Here is a 22,449-nt window from a genome sequence, read left to right on the forward strand (position 1 = left end):
TTTCCACTGCTGCAGTCATTTCACAAATTGGTCTAACATGAACGTCTTGTTCCATTTTCTCAGTAGACACGACCCCCTTCTAATTCCTGGAAATGAGCAAATCGAAAACATGGACATGAACGTGAAGAGGTATGACTCGACAGGGATGTTTCACTGGTGCCCATCAAAAGACATCGAAAAAGTCATCCTGGTGAGTGGAGCAAGAATTTTGTAACTGAATTCAAAAAACTAACAAAAACAGAATATATGAGAAAAGAGAGAATGTAAAGTAAGTATGCTCAGGAGCAAAAGTTTCCCCTCAATTTTGAAGTAATCCTATCACATACTAATATGTATTGAAATCTCTCTCACTGCCTCTCTGTTGTTTCAAGGTGAGTTTATTGTTTTCTTTATATACCCACTAAGGATCAGTGAACGGCATTGCAACACTCCACGCATGAGTTTGCTCAGATGTTTTAACAAGTTCGGCAGTTTGTAAGCATTTAGGTTAATACATCATTTGTTTGGGCAGAATCAGCAGAATTTTTGCAAAGTGTCTAGCATCTCTTTCCAAATAAAAACAAGAGAGGCAACAGCCACCCATATAGTTGACATTAGTCTGACGAAGACAGCAGTGACCTTGTTGCTCCCGGAAGACATGATGCAGGCTTTAATTCTCATTGTGTGCAAAGAAGAAGAAAAGTTAAATTTGCAAAATCAGGCTGAAACTATGAGCTGATTTGCAGCAGTGATCCCTAATGTTCTTAGTTTTACCTAAACAAAGACACAGCTTCAGTTTCACACTAACTTTTATCATAGTAGCATTTAGTGTGCTTAACATACACTCGAGTTTGCACATCAAGCTGGTGCGACAGGCGACAGATCTTGAAAGCAGGGCGTTGCATTGTTCTGTGACAACATGAGCTTCACAGAGGAGCTTTGTTTATTTATACCTGTCTGATTTATGACAGGGGTCCTAGTCATACATACTGAATGTGCCTAAAATCTTACAAACTGCATTTATCAGCACCTGATTAAATCAGCTGCCCTTTGAGGAGGACCACTTGTTTTGTCTGTTTTGTAAAACCCTGTTTCAGATTATCCAATAAACTGCTTATAAACAGAATAGTGGTTAACCAAACTTTTGTTTTTGTAAAATATAAAGCCTATAAGTAGAATGTTTTAATGATGGACTAAATATATGATTCAATTATAATTCATCAGTGGTTAACAAACTATTTCATGTGGGTTTATAAGAGTTTATAGTGAACTTTAAAACCGTTAAAACTACAATTTGTTACCTGGTGCACATTACTCAGTTTTCTGTTAACATCACTCATTTCTCTTCTGTAAATCTGTGTTTGTCTCTTCCACTCTTCTTTCTATCTACACTTTTCCTCATTCCCTTCTCTCTGCTCTTCTCCCCCTCCCCTGTGTTCCCTGCAGACCCGGAGTGAAGCCTCCATGACGGTGCTGAGCGGCCATGTAGTGGTCTGTATATTTGGGGATGTCACGTCCGCTTTAGTGGGGCTGCGAAACTTGGTGATGCCTTTAAGAGCCAGCAACTTCCATTATCATGAACTAAAGCCTATAGTCTTTGTGGGCTCTCTGGATTACCTGCGAAGAGAATGGGAAACTTTACACAACTTCCCCAAGGTCTCCATCTTACCTGTGAGTTCACTGCCTTAGGAGATAAATATTAATCAGAATCATTCAACTAACAAGGCGTTGACATTTTGAGTTACATGGGCATTGAAATCCTGAGAGGGATTGTCACTTTGATTTGATCACACATTATTCAATTGAATGATCACTCCATGAGAGCTCAGTCAACCCCCCTCACCCAGAGCAGTGACACATCCTGCATATCCAAAATGGAGTTTATGTGTGTTGCAGCTGCAGCGCCCATCACAGATGGCGTGGTTTGCTGCCTTAGAGCTTGTTAGGCCTGGCTTGACTGATGATCAGAGAAGAATCTCAAACACAGCCCTCAGCGCAGGCTAGCCTTTAGATTAGTCCATGTCTCTGATTCTCCGATGCCCAGTTACATCAGTGGAATGTCATCGCCTCAAAACAAGAATACTTGTTAACTAATTTCCCAAAGCTCCACTCTGCTCACTTCTTAAATTTGTTTTTTCTCTCCCCCATCTGTCTGTTCTTTGCATTTTGCTTTCTCTTTCTCTGTCTTGCTCTTTCTCTCTCTGTTCTCCTCACCCTGAAGGGTACACCATTAAGTCGGGCAGATTTAAGGGCTGTCAACATCAACCTCTGCGACATGTGTGTAATACTGTCAGCCAATCAGAACAATATCGAAGACGCCTCACTTCAGGATAAGGAATGCATCTTGGCATCACTCAACATCAAGTCTATGCAGTTTGATGACAGCATCGGGGTCTTACAGGCTAATTCCCAAGGTAAGGAGCGTCCTATTAGACTCCATGTGCACTGCTGCCCAAAGGGGACAAGTTGTAGCAGGGAGGGAAGTCAGTGAAGAGAGAAAAAGATTGGAGGGAAAATGAGAAGGCCACATAGGAGGGATTAATACAGTTTGTAAAGCACAGAGTCTATAAAGTGCTCTTAATTGAAATACTCTGCAAGTTTGTTCTGAGTGGCATCTATAAACTGACTTTACTGTAACTCCTGCACACAAACCATTGTGGTGATTGCTTCATCAAGCCTTTGAAGAGTGTTTACTCCACATAATTTTCTGATGATTTCAGTCTTGTCCCTGGTAATTACATGCTGCTAAACCTCCTTGATAATACTTTTTAATGATGTAATCAACATGACTGTGTCATTTGATGTTGTTCCCCCTGATCTGGTGTCTGGCAGATCGTCTGGAACAGATTGTTGATGTTTGCAGACAAACACACAAACCTGGCATCCCATCAGGCCTCATCATCATTAAGCAGCCAGTACAAATCACCAGACAGGCCAATTCAGCTGCTCCTCATTAGTCACAACAAAACAGCGATACTCGCATGCACACACCTTCGCGTTCAAATGCATGTGCACGTGTCCGCGCACAAAACAGACACACAGACAACAATGTCATCGCAATCTTTACACGCACATCCACAGACAGGTAATCTTCGGTTTATGATTAGCCTGAAAGCCATGACATGCCTCAAGCTCAGTACTATTTAGTGCCACCACAGTGACTGTTGTAAATACAAATCAAAGTTGAAGGTCCAAGAGGCCATTATTTTTTAGTGCAGAGCACTTCCACATGTTTTAGGAGAATGCCAATGCTGTTATTTCTCCAGCCTTGAGTGAGTGATGTGCTGTCGATAGCAGTGCCACTGAGGAACAATAAGCAGGGGTAAATCTAAGAGCACACCACTCTGGGGAGCAGTATTCACAGAAAGCCACCTCAATATGGAAACCCACTAGCCTATATCCTCTCCCAGGGTCGATGGATGGAGCCTATTGTCATCAATAATTGGGTCTTACATCAACCACCCATTTCAGTGATAAATACTTCACTTTAGAGAACACACACACACCGCAGTGACATGCAATCATGCATACACCAGGAAAAACACACGCACATGCCCAGACACTACTATTGTATCATAGGTATTGCTTTGGGGATTCCTTCCTCTAAGCGATGCTCACATTCAGACACTGTCTGTGGAATTTAAAACAAGTAGGTGCAAATGAATAAGTAAACATGCGCTTTCCTGAGGGAGAGCTTCTCACGGCTGCTCTAGCATGTAGTCAACCACAGAGCATAGCTGTGCCCGGGGGGCTACAGGGATAAGGGGGTATGTAACCCAGATCTCACGTGTCTATTGTACAGTGCAGCCAAACAGATGAGGTTACAGCCTCACAGTAGCACCAGACAGCCAGAAGGGGAGATATTGTGTGTGATGTGAACTCTGGTTTGTCTATTTTGGGCAGTAAATGATGAGTTAGTTTCCAAAATGTTACAGTTTCTACTGATTATGAAATCCAATTAGAAATAAGCTGAAGTAATTCAATTTTTCCTTAATTAAGAGGATTCAAGCAGAAAAATGTTAGCATTTTTGCCCATTGACTTTCGGTTTAATTGTATAAAGAGATACAAGAGTATTGCATGAGTCATAGGAGTGAATGACTCATGTCGGAATGAAATCTTTGCATGAAATCACTTTTAGAAGATTAGGATGATCAGGGAGATAAACACATTTTAGCTCTTCTGGTCTTGCAGCGCTCTGGTTCTGTCTTAGAAAGACAAACAGCTTTCTGTTTGGAGCTCACCAACCCAACTTTTGAGCTGTTTGTAACCTGTAACAGATTTTGAAAGCAGTTCAGCAGCAAGCTTCATGTATCCCCGTTCCCACCAACGATCACTTTCTGCTCTACACAGAGCGCAGAATGGAAGCCGTTCTTCTACAGCTGTGTACGGTTTTCATGTTCACTATGATACAATAAGAGCAGTGTTTAGAGGCAATATTCAAAAACATGGTGTCACTCTCCAGAGGGGTAAGCATCATCCTTTATGGACATCGACAAAATGATGTTCGCACTGTCTAAGCCTGTGCTCTCTGGTTGACTCGGAGTGTCAAACCTTTGCTATTTCCAAGTTCAATAATTGGTATAACAAGAGTTCTGGTTCAGTGTGTGCTTCCCACTGTGTACTCAACTACTTGGTGTGTTTTGTGTTGCAAAGGGCTGGAAGATCTCTTTTGTAATGTAAGCAGCTCATTGAGTTTCTTGACAGAAAAGGCACATACACACACACACAGGCGCACACACACACAGAATTTGCAATCCTTTAAAAACTTTGTGACCTGAATATATTCCCTGCATTATGTTTCCTTGGTGGTGGCACTATAAGCTGGCGTTTTGCTGTAGTCAGCACTAAATGATGGATGTCAAAACACAGTTGATGCATTATGCATATAGCATTACAGATTTAAGGTGTTTACTTGTCACTTTGAGGAAATGCAAAAATGTGAAGTCATGTGAATTCATACTCCTGTCACTTGCACTTGTATTTCATGGTTCTGAGCCACGCCATTTCCGATAAAAGGTTTTCCGGATCCACTTCACCAATTTTATCGTAACAAAATGAACAACATATAAAATTTATGTGTGCCCGTTGATGGAGGGATGTGAATGCTAAATATGTCGTAGCTGACCCCTAAAAGCACAGTATCCATGTTGCAATTTTTAGGCAGGCGCCTTGTTCACTTACTCTCCTCTCCGTCTTCCACCACTTCCTTTTTTTCTGTCAATCCACACATTTGAATGACACAGAAAGTGCACATCAACAACTTCTTGCTGAGTGAGCTGACAAGCACTATGTATAATGGTATTGATACAGCGTTCCAGGTCATGTCCTCGTGCTTATGATACCCTTGTAGTAGGACCACTTAAGAAACTTTACTTGGTGTGTATTTTTCTTTACCTAGATAATAATGGAAAATAAATGTGCTCTGTCAATCTGTATTTGCTGTGGTGTTCAGGTTTCACGCCTCCTGGAATGGACAGGTCATCTCCAGACAGCAGTCCAGTACATGGCTTTGTGCGGCAGGCTTCCGTCACCACCGGATCCAACATCCCCATCATCACAGAACTAGGTACAACTGTTTACACCCACCTTGAATGCAAACATTGCATGCCATACCCAGTAACCTCAGATCAACTCATTATTCATTTGCCGACATAGGCACATAGAGCTGATAATCAAAGACTTTCATGCTGCTACCAAAAGTTCCAACTCATTCAAGGTCAAATGGACTTAGGAATGTGTCATGTGGAATTTTTGTTCACCTTCATGGTGTCAGTAGCTTTGCCCAACTCAAGTTCATATTCGTATGTGAATTATTGGATCTGACTAGCTTTTGTCAAGTGATGATAATGTTAGCTTGTGGGGACAGGAACATATCGTTGCTCTGCGGACAATGTGGACTGCTGTAACTTGAGGATGTCAGGCAGGCATTTTAAGGACTGTAGCTACATCTCCTGCATCACTAATGCACAAGAGAAACTCTGCCTGATGGAGAGGGTGAGAAAGGGGAAAAAAAAGGCAAGAGAGTGAAAAGGTAGAGGGAAAAAAAACTGCCTTGGTTGCAAAATGGGTCCATTTATTAATAACAATGGCAGTGGCTGTATTCCCACTGGTGGTGGGGACTCATGAAACTTTCAGATCTCTGAGGGGCCTTCTAAAGCACCAGAGACTGGCTACTCTGTCTCCCCTGACCCAATTAGGGAGCAATGGAGCATGAGGCCAGCTAAGAAAAGGCCAGAAAGAGAAAGGAGCTACCTAATGTTACTTGTAACCGGGCCAGCCATTACCTGTGGAGAGGCTCTCCCATTAGACTGCTGACCGCATACGTAATCATCAAAACTAGATGCTAGCTTTGTTGGAGTCATTGGTTTCTGCCCAGGACTCAAATTCACCCCGCTAGAAGCTTCAGTGTTGTTCCTCTGCTCGCCCCAAGCTAGAGAATTTTACAGCTACCGCAACACTAGATGTGATAACATTGTCCTTCAGGAAAGGAAGGAGTAAGAGTATACAGAGGAGAGAGTGGCTGCATGTCTCACTGGAACCATATACTGTAATTACATTGTCATATGTTCAGTTTACAGTGCCAGGAGCAGATTAAAGTCAAGTTGAAACATAAAAACACGCCTCATCTGAGTTGCATGATCAATTTTGTGGTGCGGCGTGTGAAGTAGGTGTGTTTATGGATAAGACCTTGTTTATCCCTTTCACTGTCTTACCGTGAAATAATTTATTGTTGTTGTGGTGGTATGGCCGTTCGACAGCTCTGGCTTTGTATCTACGGTGCACTCTAATCCAGGGTGCTTTACTTTTAGATACCGGACAACCATGAATGTCTCAGAGTAATTCCGGAGATGACACGAGTAGTCTGAGACAGCGAAAATGCCTTTATTGCAGTCTTTGAAACTGTTTCAATAACGACACCATCTCTTCCCCCTCTCTGCACTGTCTCATCACCATTAGCTAAACCTGGCAAACTACTGCCATTGGTTTCACTCAGTCAGGAAAAAAAAAGTGGAACCAACATACAAATGATAACAGAGCTGGGTAAGCTGAGCCTTTGTCCTCTGCTGCCGTTCGTTCCCTCGCTCCGCCGCTCTGCTCCTCATCAGCTTGTCTTGATTTATCTGGCTGCAGTCAAGGCCCTCGCTGCTCCCATGGCTTCACTTTGAACACATTTTTATTCTTCATTCTGGTTGAAATTGACTGTCTTGTTTTGGCCCCTTTTTAATGATTTTTTTTTTCTTTTTGGGGTTGTTTTTTTTTTTTTTCCTCCAGTTGTGTTTGCAGAGCATCACTAGGCCTTTGATCATGCTCAGTCTGTCCTTGTGGCTGTTTTCATAGCAACACCCCTCCTGCCCCTCAACCCCCCTAGTCCTCCTCCTCCTCCACTCACACACACACACACACACACACACCCCCCCCCCCCAATTCACTCCTTTGGCCCACGCCCGTTTGCATCAGCCCCTTGTCTCTTTGACTGACATTTCTGTTCCACAGCACACAGGAAGCCTGGGAAGAAATCAGATTTCAAAAACAAAAAAAAAAATCTCAAGATCAAACCATCTTTTAAGCTGTTTATTTATTTTTTAAATTTATTTTCCAGTTTCTTTATTTCTCCTCCAGACCGTATCTCTGAAGCACAGATATCGGAGGAGTCAAACAAAAACTTGGGTGATGGGTGATGCTCGTTTTTCAAGTTATGCTGGTTCTTAGACCCTTCACTGCCCACTGCTGCTAGAAATACAATCTGAGGAAAAAGAAAGGCGCTATAGAGAGTACTTGGTTGAAGTACCAAGTATATTATTGTTTTTATTTTGTTCCACCAATTACGCTCTACATGTGAAACCAAAAAAATCTTCTTATTTCAGCTTTGGGTTCTTACTTTGCCATTTAGTTCATTCATTGGGCCTGATTTTTGTCATTAATCTTGAGATTAAAAAAAGTGTGCTGTTATCTGGAATTTATTTGACTTTCAGGGCACAGGTAAATATTTGAGATACATATCTCTGAAAGTGATGATGTGACAAACACATTTATCAAGAAAAACTCTGAAAAACATAGCATGACTTTATAAGTGCATGGATTTCTAATGTTATAGTAGCCATTGTTGAAGTCTCACTTTTTATCACATTTACCGGATACATTAAGAATTACCTGTATGCTGTTTATCTCTATAAAAATATTCATATTTTATTTACGGCTTCACAGTACACAGACTGGTCACTGTCTCTTGACAGAGAATTTATCTGTTTGTGTGTGTTACAATATATACAGTATACTGTATATGTAGTTTTGTATTGCAGTAATTTAAGATCAAGACACAGTGGCTACTGAGGTACTAATGGAGAATAGATATATGACTGATTCATAACTGGGGACTTCTGCAATGGTTATCACTGTGTATGCATAATGTACTTCAATATTTTCTCCTTAAATTGTGGTTTGTATAAATGTATGAAATGCACCCTGCATGTGATAAACTGTAGATTTAATATTCAAAATTCTAAAAAAAAAAAATTAAAAAAAAAAAAGCTTTTTGATAAAGTTAAAAACCTTTTTTTTCACCTTCCAAACAATGATACAGTACATGGATAGAAGGATAGAAAATTACAGATAACATATTTACTGTATTTTTAACCTACAGTATTTTAGGGCGAATCAAAAAATCATGTCAATTGTTTGGAGAAGAAATTACGTTCATGTTTAGTGTTGTGGTTAAAAATAAGTGCAACTGTAAGACTGCAAAATAAAGAAGCAAAATATAATGTGCATCTAATCTTACATTATATTATAAGCTCAAACCTTAAATCGATACCTATATACCTGAGATTTATCTGTTGCATTAGCATGACTTATCCAAATCTTTTCAAATGTAACTTAAAGACACAAATAACTAAAATCTTTCTTTATTTCTGAACTCTCAGGTGTGTTGGTGTCTGTGTGTGTGTTTGTGCTCATTCCTCCTCACAGCTCCCTGTCTCTAACTCAGCTGTGTTTCTCCTCTCTCAGTGAACGACTCAAACGTTCAGTTCCTGGACCAAGATGATGATGACGACCCAGACACAGAGCTGTACCTCACTCAGCCCTTCGCCTGCGGCACTGCCTTCGCTGTCAGTGTACTCGACTCCCTGATGAGCGCGGTGAGTCTTCAAACGCGCTGTACACTCACTGTGGTGGTAGAATGTTTTCCAAAACCGATTATCACTTTGTGGAATTGTACATTTTCCAACATGTTTTATAATTTAGGTTTTCAGTTTATTTTGTGTTTGGTTGCTCTTACACAGTAACTGAATTTCAAAAAGAGAACATTTCACAAAAAGTACATGGGGATACTTGGCCCACTGGGTAATGATTGCATGTTGTTGCACTGGTAGAGACTGTTGGGTGAGGGAAAGAGTTAAGAAACTTGGTGAGTCAGACTTGAAAAATGGACCTTAGAAAACTTTAAAAGGTCAGAATGCAGAGAATTTTTTGGTTTTCTTTCACTTCTTTGGTGGTCATGACTGTACTATCAGATATATTACTCATATATTTCACATTCAATCAGAAACATATTTCCAAATAGTACATTATCTGCTTAGAAAAGAAAGTAATTTTTAAATTAAAGAGAAGATTATCTCATGAACAATATAGACTTTGCAGTTGGTGTAATTCAGAAATGCTTTCTCAGTAGAGAAAAATGGGGTATGTATAGTGATAAGTTTCAGTAGATGGACAGTTTGGGCATTTCAAGTAGACAGAAGTTGGTAAATGAAATGGTTCAGTACATTGATCAGACATGCCTGCCAGCTGCACTGACATCAAAAGGAGAATTGTTGGTCGTCACTCCTCATCTTAAGTATTATGAATTCAACTTTCAAGAGCCTTATTAGGTCTTTAAACAAAGTAAGTGTTGAAGTTTAGCGTAGCACTTGACTGTAACAGGCCAAAGAAACAGTCTTTCATCTTTTGACAATGTCACCGCTGCACCAAAGATAAGATAAAGGAAGAGGTAGGGGAAGAAAATCCCCTTCTACACCTCACCCCCCCCCCCACCCCTTCTCATGACAAACTGTATTTTTCCCCTTTGGTGCTGTGATGGCTTAATTCCAGCAGCCCTCTCGTTGAGTGAGGGGTTAGAGGGGTGTGCAGAGCTGAGTTGAGCAGGGAGTAGAGCAGGCGTCAGCTGTAGTCTGGCACTGGTCAGAGGTGAAGCTAGCTAATGGACAGTGCTCATCCATCATGAGGCTCTGCAGGCCTGTCAGGGGCCCGGAGAGAGGAGCTGCCACTCTGGCCCGGCTGCCGAGTGACATCGGCTGTCTTCACATGCGGCAAAAACAGGTCCTGATCGGCTTGAAGGACAAGAGAACCTGACACCTACAGAGCGCAGTCAAATCGTTGTTTCAGAAGGGAAAAAAGACATACAATGCACAGAACACGGTTCAGAGAGGAGAGAATAGTGTTGTATTGAAGTATATCTGTTTTATTTAAAGAGCTGATCCCACATTTGATCATCAGGTGTTATTTGACTATGTCTATCTCAAATTTGACAAATGACATTTAACCTAATAAGACTATGTTTGCAGTGAATAATTAAAAGGATCAGTTCACTCAAATTATAAAAGCAAATAGTTTTGTTTTTTCCCCCAGATTTTTAGCTATTGGCTTTTACATTTCAGCTTTCACCAAATACAATGAATAGAATTTAGTTTGTGGTGTTTAAAAATGAAATTTTTATAAAAACTGTGTTTAGTCTGGATAAAATACAGAAAGAGCTGTCAACACATTTCATAGAAACTGTTTCTGCTGTAGAAAGTATTTCCAATGACAACTGTGCGCAGTGACATCTGTGGATAATCCAGAGCAACAGGGATGTTGAGTCTGGAAAGATATGTTGCTGTTGATTTTTTCAAATGTGATTGTTTTGAACACCACAAATAAGAGAGATCTGAAAAAAGATAAGTCAGATCTAAAAATCTAAGCAAATAAAACCAAAACTATGTGCATGTCTAAATATCACTTTAGGCCTTTTTTTGTTTTTATTTTTGTTTTTCCAATTTTGGTGAACCAAATCTTTAAATCTGTTGAAATTATAACATCATAAGAGTGGTGCACCAGACAGAAAGTCCTCTGTAATATGTAGATCTGCTTCCTCTCCTTCCAGTCAGTTCTATGTGAAGAGACAAGCTAAGGGTCCACATAACAGGGACTCAACCTTTTTCCCACATCTGCCACCTCTGAACTAATGGCATCTGCTTACAGTTATCCTCTCTCTTCTCCCCAGACATACTTCAACGACAACATCCTCACGCTGATTCGGACGCTGGTCACAGGGGGAGCCACACCAGAGCTTGAGGCTCTGTTGGCTGAGGAGAACGCTCTCAGAGGAGGCTACAGCACACCGCAGACACTGGCTAACAGAGACAGGTGTCGCGTCGCCCAGCTAGCCCTCTACGATGGGCCATTTGCCGACTTGGGGGTAAGTGAATGTTTAAGCAGAGATGACACGTTTTGGCACTACCCAGCAGCACACATCTGGCCGCCTCCGCTCCTCGCAGTCCTTAATCCGATGTGAAGAACAGTGATCACGCAAAGCAGGCCTTAGTGGGTGGAGGGCTTTGGAGAGAACAATGAACACCACCAAGGAAATTCCAAGTTTAATTCGTTCCAACCTTGTTTTCACAGGTTTTTGTCATTGTTATGAAGAACTTCCAATATTGAAGTAATTTGCTCTTTTCTTGAATTAATTATGGCATAATTTTAAAGCATTGCTGATTGCTACAGTCACCATTGCCAACAGCTGGTATTCACTCGCAAGCAGAATATCCTCTGCAATGCAGAACACTGAATTTGCACCACAACTTTACAAAGAATCACATTTGCTGCCACTGAACCATATCATCAGGCTGACCTAACACACACGGATGGTGTCTTTGTTCTGTTGTTCATCAGGATGGCGGCTGCTACGGGGATTTATTCTGTAAAGCATTGAAGACGTACAACATGCTGTGTTTTGGAATCTACAGATTAAGAGACGCTCATCTCAGTGTGCCGAGCCCGTGTACAAAACGGTACAATATCTGCCTTTGCTCAGTGTTAAAATGAACATTTTATTGTTATAAAATGTCTGATTAGGCTGATGTCCACCATCAAATGCAATTCATATAATAACATGAATTGCATTTGATTCATAACATAGAATTGCCTCTTGTTAAGTACATTCTTTTCTATTATAATGCAAAATAAGTCTAGTGTTTTTTTATATTGTTCTTCATTGTATAAATTCTCTGATTTGCAAACAGATATTAATTGAAGTATATTTTCTGTCTAATTATTAATTTAAATTTTTTGCACACTCATGTGTATGTATATACATTTATCCATATTGCTTCTTTAAATATTGTAGTAGTGAAGTTGTTAATTAAGTTAACACAACCCCAAACTCCTTTGCAGTCAATATATGCTTTTCTTTCTTTGATGTATCCTTCACTATTTGCTCTTTCCCAGAAAGGATCGTTAAAGTTTAATCCTCTCTAACATTTTTTTTCTGGGCAGATATGTGATCACAAACCCACCGTATGAGTTTGAGCTGGTGCCCACAGACCTGATCTTCTGCCTCATGCAGTTTGACCACAACGCGGGCCAGTCCCGAACAAGCTTGTCCCACTCTTCCCACTCCTCTCATTCCTCCAGCAAAAAGAGCTCCTCCATCCACTCCATCCCGCCCTCCAACCGGCAGAACCGCAGCAGTAAGACCCGGGAGGCCCGCGACAAACAGAAGTATGTGCACTCACATTAGAGTTTTAGCCTGCATGTTAAGTGTTTTATACCTGTATTCTATAGATGTGTGTGCGTGTGTGTGTGTGTGTGTGTGCAGACTGTGGTGACACATGCACTGATGAGTACTGTATATTGTGGGATTTGTGTTTTGTTTGTGATTTGTGCTCTGCGTCCATGCCCAGTGTTTGTGCTTTTTCCTCCATAATCATCTGCATGTGGTCTTCACTCTCACATCACAGCAATCACTACATGACATTAACAAATTTAGTGAACTCACTCTGTGGAAAGCCGGGCACATTTGTTATAGTCAAAGACTCTGTGGTATTGTAAACATTAAAAACCACTTGTTTGCCTTTGTGGTTGGAAACAAGTTTACAGTAAAGGCCTCAAACACAGCAAAATGACATGACATAATACAACACACACATCCAGTATGTCGTCTACCTGTTGTATCTGTCTTAATATATTAGATGTTTTGTGTCTAACCCTTATATTTGTGAAGTAAATAACTGTTGTTTGTTGAATATTTGTTGATATTTGTGCACATTTTAACAGACATGATGAGTACGCCTCGATCATGGATGTAATGTATTGTGATTTACTTACTGTAGCTGTATTTTTAGTAGTTTATATAAATGGTAGAGCAACATTACTGATACATTGTAACTCATAAGATCATCCCCCATTAGCGGTGTTGATATTTTGTTGCATCTGTACTGCTTTACTGCATGTCCATGTTGGTAGCCCTCTTTAGCAGGCTCTTATTTCCTGTTTTGTTTATAATTACAGTCATAAGATTATTTTAAATTTGGTGAAATAATTTTTAACCTACATGTTATATAATCTTCCTCCAAAATATACACGTTGAATTTAATTTTCATGTGGGAGAATACAATAACAAAATTTTTAAATCATGACATATTCTAAAAGCATGCAGATTGGTTACAATCGTACTCTTTCACAAAGATTTACTAAATGATAAATGAAAAGCCCTCAATACATCTTAAAATTAAGATGTATGATATACTGTAGTCGAAATACTGCTGTAAGAAGCTTTAGTTGGACTTGGTAGTCACTTGTCAGTTGTGTATTTGCCTTGTAGACTGTAAATACTACTTACTTACAGTAGATTACTTACCTCTCTTTCTGAAGTGCAACAAGGATGAATAGAATGGGCCAAGGTATGCAAGTTAACGATTCTGCATGACTTAGCAACCTTTACTTGGGGTTCCAGTCATAACTATGTCCTCTGTGGATATTGTTATGACGAGGGGAGTTTGTTTTTATTTACTCTGTTCTTCAGATATGAAGTAAACCATGCCTCAGTTTAAGTTTTGCTTTCATCTGGAAAGCAAAATGTCTGCTGCTGCTCCTGCCTCCTCCCTGCCATGATCAGGACCATCTCCACATTGCATGAGGTTGAGACGAAACCCCCCCCTTTCTTTGTGCCTTTACCTCACTTGATGATATGAGTTTTCTTTTCCTCCAGACAAATCCTTTTCTCCATTGTTTTTTTTCCCCGTCATTCATCATGCCTTTTTATGATTTCAACTTGAGATGGTTTGCATTGTGTGAGAGGTCTGTGTGTTTGCGCATCTTCCCTCTTATTGAATGCTGTCAGATGACTGTAGCAGATTTTTAGAGTTCATATTTGCGGTCATTGAGTACAGTATGTTGTTATTGTACCAGCATCAGCATAAACCACAGGGTAACATGTTGCCCAACTGTACAAACCCAGATCATAGCTCACATCTAGGTCAGACTGATTCAAATCCCCCTGATGCAGCCAAATTGCTTATTTTTCACAGAACTTTAAGAAAGTGTGTCCAGCCCTGTGCCATCGGTCACACCAAAAAAGTGGGAGGTGTGACCGATTTTAAGTCCAAATTGGAGGGGGATATGAGTCTGTGAGTTTCCTCCTTGTAACCCTGTGCACCTGATATGGTGGTTTGAGGCGACAACACTAAGTTCACCGTATCGGCAGCGGAGAGAGATGGCAGACATCTTGCTTCACCTCAGGCACAATTCTACACATCAAATGCCTTTGCTGTAACACATGGCCCCGCAGCCTTAAGCTTGCTGACACGCACGCACGCACACACAGACATACACACACACACAGGCCCACACAAATGAATCTCCAAGCCTGCATGTATATGAACACACATTCACACAAGCGCTTGCGCACACACATGCAGACACACACACACACACACACAGAGGTTTGCTCCACATAGCAAAGTTAAAATTTGATATTACAACTTCACCCAAAAGGAAGTGACATGTTGAATGGCATTGCAGATGCCTGTGAAGTGCTGGGAGAGAGTTTACAAACTTCTGACAGCTGGTACACACCCTTCCCTTTCCTCACACCGTGCTCAGAAACAGTGCTCTCATAGCCTACTTAAACATGAAGAGAGTCTCTCCAAAATGACAGATCCAACTCTTTAAAATCTCTTCTCTCACATAATGACTGCCAGCATGAGAGCAAGACTTACTATGAAATGTGACTGTTTAGGATATATACTTTGTAAGTTATGAGTTAGCTTTAAGTGTCAGTATCCAAAATACAAAAAAAAAAAAATTTTTTCTAACTTAACACTAGTGGCACCTAGCCATGCATATAGTTACATTTCTTTTGGCCAGGTTTTGATATATCAATCTCAGAGATTTCTACGCAGCTGGATTTGGATCTATTTCTACAGAACAGAATTTGATCTGTGGTGGAAATTGCATTTTTTACATTTTTTACAAAATCAGCAACAACATTTCTTTCCATGTTCAGACAGAACGTGAAAATTAAACAAATTTGAGAGCTGGAGTGTTTTCTGCTATGTGTTTATTGCCTCAAACAGCTAATGTAACAACTGTACAGACGTTAGTTGTAGCTTGCTAGCAATGTATGCACCAACTGGCGTGTTTGTCATCTCAGAACTCACCAGGAGCTCAAGCTCTTCCCGTTTTTTCCCTCCTTTTTCCATGGTCTCCACACGTTCATGAATTGGAGTCACAAAGCATTGGGATAAGCAAATATTTTTTCAAATTGCACAAATGCATCTTTGCCTCAAGTAATCTTGCGACTGTTCATATGCATTGACTTTATATGCAACAACACTGCGTCTGTAGTTAGGTTCACGTTCCTGTCTGAACACGCCTGGTCTGTCTGGATAGTCCACAAAACATGCTTTAAAGAGGACGTCTCATGCACATTTCCAGGTCTATATCTATATTCTATATTCTCAGGCTCTACTGGAATATCTTTGCATGATTTACAGTTTAAAAACTCTTAACTTATACTGACACCTTATGTAGATACTCAGTTCAGTATAGAAAACAGCAGAAATAAAAACAGAAATTCCAAAAAGCATATGTTCCCTTTAAAGCTTTAATAAGAACTATTTCGTTGGTAGATAAAAGTTCCTCTAAAATTTGGTGACATGATTTCAAATGCTACGAGCACCATAAACTCAGTTCAGTTCTCCTTCATTGTATTGAGGTGGCAGTATAAATCTCTCTCCGATGGATATCTCAAAAACTGGGAATGAAACCAAAAACTATCTTTGTGGCTAGATATCAGAAGAAAGTGAAACAATGGTTTGTAATTTGGGTGAACTGACCTTGGACTGAACAATGCCTTTATGGTGATTTTTTTGTTCTGTCTAAAATGGATATTTGTTGTTTTGTTTTCTTTAATGAAATTCTTTGTTACACGGTACATTAGAATTCAGACAGATTATATCCATCAACTTACACAGCTGTATTTGAGATAAACAATGCCACCGTGACAACTTCAAATTGATTTGCAACTTCAAATCAGTGCACCAGAACTCAAACTTAAACTGGACCTCACGGTTTGATGCTAATCACAAAGAATGCCATGCAAATCTATCACTTAAACTGAGGCAGTATGGTTGTAAGCAATCCCATGTGACGCACTTTTTCAAACTAACTCTGCTTTTTCTTCTTCCTCTCTTGCCTTCAGAAAAGAAATGGTTTACAGATGAACCGGAAAATGCCTACCCACGGAACATTCAGATCAAGCCCATGAGCACTCACATGGCCAACCAAGTCAACCAATACAAATCCACTAGTAGTCTGATTCCACCAATCAGAGAAGTTGAAGATGAATGCTGAACACCAGGTTTTCTTGCTGACTCACCAGACATCTGTGCGCTCTTTCTGAAGAGATGGGGAAGACATCACCATTGGAGGAATGATGATGATGATGATGATGATGAAAATGATGATAATGATGATGGGGGTGTTGAAGACTGACACATTTCTCTTCACTCATTCTTCTAATCGAGAGTTGGACAGGAACCCAAACTGGAAGGGACCTCCTATGTGTATACCTTTAACGTTACTTCCATGCTCTTGGACATTGTTTTATTTATTAATGTATCCATAGAGATGTACATAATGACAATCAAATAAGGATTGTACAGCCCCTCCCCCCTAGCACTTTTTGGAATTATTTTAAGAGTTGACAAAAAAAAAAAGAGTACTTCCTGTAATTTGCAATAGTTCACCTCTTCGTGTGACCAGACTCCATGGCTAAGGTGACTGGTTATTGGAGGATGAGGGTTGCAGCGATCATATCATCTCCCAAAGATTCACCCAGATGCGTCACATCAAACCAGCTGGGCTCATCGACTCCACATCTCCTGTCTGCTTCTGTTCTATTTGCACTAAAACTGAACAAGTTACTTTCTGGCAGAACAACTGGAACCGTGAGACCCCTCCACCAGTAAAAATGTCTCCTAGGAGATGAAGGAAGCAAGGAAGGAAGGGAGGAAGGGAGGGAGGGCTGCTTGGCTTTGGAGGCATACTAATCTTGCTTTTAGGTTGTTATACATCATGTCATTGCTTAAGGTTTGCTACTTCACCGTTGACTCGTCATGTTGAGTGAGAGCATTCCAGTCCTGCAGTACAAAGTCATCTTGCAAAACAGTAGTCTAAAACTCAGAGAATGGTGCAGAGTTGGTGTATGCTGGCTGAAAGAAAACCCTGTACCTACATGTCTCCTGCTGATACGTCAGATCATGACGCCTGTGACTGTGTTTCAAGCTCCTATCGCATGATATGTGCCTGAGCCCCCTCTATAACAGATACAGTGCGGTTGATCAACCTGAATACATGAGAAGGACGAAAAACAGCCTACCCTGTCCTTCATGCGTTCAGGACACGCTGTGTGTGTGTGTGTGCGTGTGTGTGCGTGTGTGTGTGTGTGTGTGTGTGCGCGTGCGTTGCAGCCACTCGTCCTTCTGGTGTTGCGCTGATCAGTGCCGTCATCCCCCCATCGGCTTGTATGTGATGGTGCACCTTTGAAGGAACAGCATGTGGGATCTTAGCTCTAAAAAAATAAGTCATGGTAGAAAAACAGTAGAACAGTGTGGAGGGTTTGGATCTACTAACAAAAATAGTATGTTGCATTAAAAAAGCAAACTGAAATCCCCAACTATGATTGAGCCGAGCTAATATCAGCAGCAGCTGCGTGTCCACCGTTAACGCTACGCCGTGAAATCTGCGGCAGAATTGGGATCACGAAGAAGAGTGGTGTATTATCTGAATGTTTTGTCTGTTACAAAAAGCTCATGTCTGAGGAATGAAATGCCACATATTGCATAAAAGTGGGCATTAATGGGTCCTCCTTTGATCAGAGCAACTGCCTGGCACAGGGTTGGCACAGAGGCAATAAAGAGCTTGGATGTTCTCTGTTGCCAATCCAGATGTCACACGCTTGAAAAAACTCTCAGGAGTTAAGCTGCTGTGCTCGGTCTCCTAACATGGGGAAATGCTCAAACATAGTTGGGAGGAAATGCAACAATACCACAGACTTGCTAATAAGGACACAAGAGAGGAACATGTGTTCTTTATGCTAGCCTGTGTGCACATGGTTTGCCACTGATAGATCCAAATCCAGCTGTGATGATAATGAAGGATTGAGGAGGTAGCCTTGTACTCCTAAAACAATACAAATGTGTAGTTGGATTTATACATATAAACATTTTATTTTGTATCCATAAGCATAATCAATTTGTACTTATTTTTATAGACAGGAACCAAGTGAAAAGTACTATAGGAGATAAAGAAAAAAACTCAATTAGTATCTTTAATTACAACTACATATCAGTGGATTTTGTGTTTGACTACATCACCATTTATTTCACATCATACTAAAACAAAACGTTATTTTTTTATTCCCCTGCTCCCTCTTTAACAAACTGCATCACTCTGGAGCTAATAAAGCTTAGACTAGCTTGCATTGTGAAGCCACCATCTTCAGCCTGGCAGCTCGGCTCTGTTGAGTGCTTGTAGAAATAAATTTAGGCTCATCCGAAGCCTCTTTTGGTTGGACAGATGAGCCATGTCTACGACTAAATAATGTGTCTGCGACTAAGCATCCCTAGCTGTGAACATGCAGACAGAAAGATAGGTGTAAAGGAGTTATGTATCAGGGGGGTAAATGCTGTATCTAGATGGAGAGCAGATCAGAGTGGTGATAATAATTAGAAGATCATTGAGTCGCTCCCTCTGTGTGCAGGCCAGAACTGAATGACCTTCATTAGATGTGTTTGACCTAAATTAGGTCCCCAGTGTGAAGGAAGAGTGTGTACACTACAGCACAGTGTGCTAGTGATTTCCACTAAATATGATTTCTAATATGACAGGGAGACACTGTTTATTGCAGTGATTCTCCTCTAAAGAGTGTAAAAGAAAAGTATTTATTAAGAAAAAAAAAACAATTTTGGAAAATGGAAAAGAACATAATATTGTGCTAAATATGTTTGTGTAAATTCAACCCATTATATAGACCACATTTCTTTCTCAAACTGAATGATCTGAGCTTCAATGTCCGTCTATTGGGTGTGGTGCAACTATACTGAAGCCTCATACACATTTGTCTTGAAGTGAACTTTTGAACTGTGATTACATCGTTGTCAAACTTTGTAGCAAATAGATTTCTTTTCAGAAAATATGTGAGTAAAATGTATGTATAATTGGGTTGTTAATGGCATACTTGCTAGCCTGAACAATAAGGAACTATTAATATTTGGTAATGGCAATGACTCATTATACATAGAATCGACAAACTGATTGTTATGTTTAAAAAAAAAAAGAAAAAAAAAGACAATATTTTGAAAATGAAAGATCCTGGATTCTCATAGGAATGAGGAGACTATTCAAGTACTGTATGTGACACATGGAGAAGAATTTGATCTAGAAGGATGGAAGGTAGCACCAATTCAGCAAAGGTTATCAAAAGAGAGAACATCCTTAATTTTCCTGTTTTTATTACATTATTACAGGGTTTACATTCCATTTTGTCAGCTTGTCATTATCTGCCACAATCTGTCACAACTGCTCCTTATTTGTTTACAGAGTATTTTTGAGGTGATTAAACATAGCATTGCTCAGAAGTAAAACGGCACATGCTGCAAACTGGCATTAACACAAACTCCTAAAGTAATGCACCACTGGTTTTCATTACACTTGATTACTGTGCTTTTTCTACCTGAGCCGTCATTGTGCAACTCATTCAGGCTGGCATTATTCACAACACTGAGATGTCTCTCCTTCCTACACCTTGTCATACGTCTCTTTTAGATGTTTTTAGGTCTTTGCATTGTATACCTCTAAAGTTTTTAGAGTGTTTTTTGAAGTGCCATGAAAAGTTTAGTTGAGCAAGCATCCTTCAGTCATTCAGGGACACAGACTCACTTTTAGGGAGCTGAGTCCAAGTGTTTTCCACTGTGAAAACGGTGTCTTGTACTGACATGGAGAACATCCAAGCCATCAATGCCTCCATGCCAGTATAGTGCCAGGCAGTGCAGGAGGTCAAGAGGAGGGCCCATATTAAGTCCCACTATAGCGAGAAGTGGCATTCAGGAAGCCGGGGTAAGACAGATGTTGAGCCCCTGGTCGTCAAACCACACATATCATCTCTGCTGTGTGTTTGGTTACAGGTTATCAGATTGTGTCATGTAGTGTAGTTAGATATGGATGACTGAAAGATGCACATAGAGGCCCATGTCTGTAACATCAGATGTGTTGTTGTCCACTTAACAAATCAAAGACTATGATGCGTCATACATTACTGTTACAGTATGTTGCATTATTTTTGTTAATCTATTTTTTGCTGTAAAGGATGGATATAATAACTTATTTGCTGGGAATTGTACTAGATATAATAGAATATATAATACTTATGGGGATGGGAGGTGGGTCTCAAGTCTTAATAATACATTAAAATTGCATTCGGCAATTTTTATGTTTTTTTTTTAAGAAAACTTGCAATTTTTGTTAATTTTTGGCTGCCTATCAGTTAAGGAAGAATTCAGGACATTGCTCTTGCGTATCACAGATAGAATTTGTTGGCACATCGTCATTGCAGCAAACAGGAGTTTGACATAGCAGTCTAATTAGTTTTGGATGTGTTCTAGATATGATGGATAAATTGATTATTTGATGGTGCTGAGTTGATCTACCTGACTCTGTCAAATATAATCTGCTGATAAATATACTGTCTTGTACAAAAAGTTTGTACATAGATTGTACATGGTTTCTTTTTGTATTTTCTCAAATTAAAATGGATGTATTTGTGTTCTAAACCTGGAAATTCTCCTCTTTTTTTATTCCAACTGCAAAGACATGTTTTCATCTGTTATTACACTCCTTCAGTCTTGAGGTGGTGGAAAGTGACTAGTACATTCACTTAAGTACTGTACTTAACTTTTACTGGATACTTATACTCCACTACATTTCAGAGGAGAGTAATGTACTTTTTTCTCCACAACATTAATTTGACAGCTATAGTTTGATTTTGCAGATTAAGATTTTACATGCAAAATATATCAATTTTATAGGTTAAACTACCCAACAGTATATGAAATAATTATAAATAGCACCACCTGCTAAAATGTTGAGTGTTAAATGTTGCTGAAATGTCAATACTCTAAGAATAATGATAATACAATAATATAATATATAATTAATATAACTTTTGTCACATCTTAAAAATATACTTTTTTTGTTAAATAAAATATTTAGTTTTTACTGATAATACATTTCTACTTTTACTTGGGTAAGATTTTAAATGCAAGATTTTTACTTGTGGTATTGCTACCTTTTTTTAAATTTTTTTTTAAAGATATTTAAAAAAAAACTATAACAACTTTTATAACAATTAAATACTACTATATACTGTATATCCTTTATTTAATCAGCTAAAAGTCTCAGAAAGATTAAAATCTTTTTTCCAAGAGAGACCTGGCCAAGAGAGCAGCAAAACATTGTTACAACAATTAACACAAACAATACAAACAGACAAATACAACTGTCGCACAAACGAATGAATACAATATCCAGTTAATATGCAATACAAGGTCAAGGACAAAAATCCAGTTATGATGCAAAAACAGGTACAATTTACTAAAATGAAAAAAAGTAAAAAAGTTGCAGAAATCAAGTGTTTCCTTAACTGGAGAGAGAAGCAGGATTTATTCCTAAAAAAGAAATTTCAGCCTGGAAACAAGTTCCAATCAGTAATAATACCTAACGACTAAAGCATCAACTGCAATTAAACTTCAGTAAAAAAAACAAAAACATTCCTAGGTATTATTTTGAATTAATTAATTAATTATTGATTTAACCTTTAATGAGGTAAGTTCTATTGCGGTTGGATGGGAGACCTGGCCAGGACAGCAGCATAA

At 39.6% G+C, this 22,449-nt stretch overlaps 1 protein-coding gene across 9 annotated transcripts in view; it reads left to right on the top strand.

The window, feature by feature from the left end:
• Positions 1-21,348, top strand: part of kcnma1a (potassium large conductance calcium-activated channel, subfamily M, alpha member 1a) — a 140,379-nt gene extending 119,031 nt beyond the window's left edge. For 3 of the 9 annotated variants that reach the window (XM_044372474.1, XM_044372469.1, XM_044372471.1), the window contains 10 exons: positions 67-190; positions 1,426-1,650; positions 2,201-2,393; positions 5,433-5,546; positions 8,987-9,117; positions 11,241-11,435; positions 11,909-12,027; positions 12,512-12,736; positions 13,889-13,917; positions 16,719-21,348. In XM_044372474.1, coding sequence (XP_044228409.1) covers positions 67-190; positions 1,426-1,650; positions 2,201-2,393; positions 5,433-5,546; positions 8,987-9,117; positions 11,241-11,435; positions 11,909-12,027; positions 12,512-12,736; positions 13,889-13,917; positions 16,719-16,870 — 1,507 coding nt within the window. In that variant the 3' untranslated portion in view covers positions 16,871-21,348. Of the gene's footprint in view, positions 1-63; positions 191-1,425; positions 1,651-2,200; positions 2,394-5,432; positions 5,547-8,986; positions 9,118-11,240; positions 11,436-11,908; positions 12,028-12,511; positions 12,737-13,888; positions 13,918-16,718 lie in introns of all 9 variants that reach the window. The other 6 variants (XM_044372467.1, XM_044372468.1, XM_044372470.1 and 3 more) reach the window with 2 other exon arrangements.
• Positions 21,349-22,449: the final 1,101 nt, after the last annotated feature.

The sequence above is a fragment of the Thunnus albacares genome, chromosome 14 (assembly GCF_914725855.1).
Source record: "Thunnus albacares chromosome 14, fThuAlb1.1, whole genome shotgun sequence".
In the NCBI taxonomy this organism is placed as follows: domain Eukaryota; kingdom Metazoa; phylum Chordata; class Actinopteri; order Scombriformes; family Scombridae; genus Thunnus; species Thunnus albacares.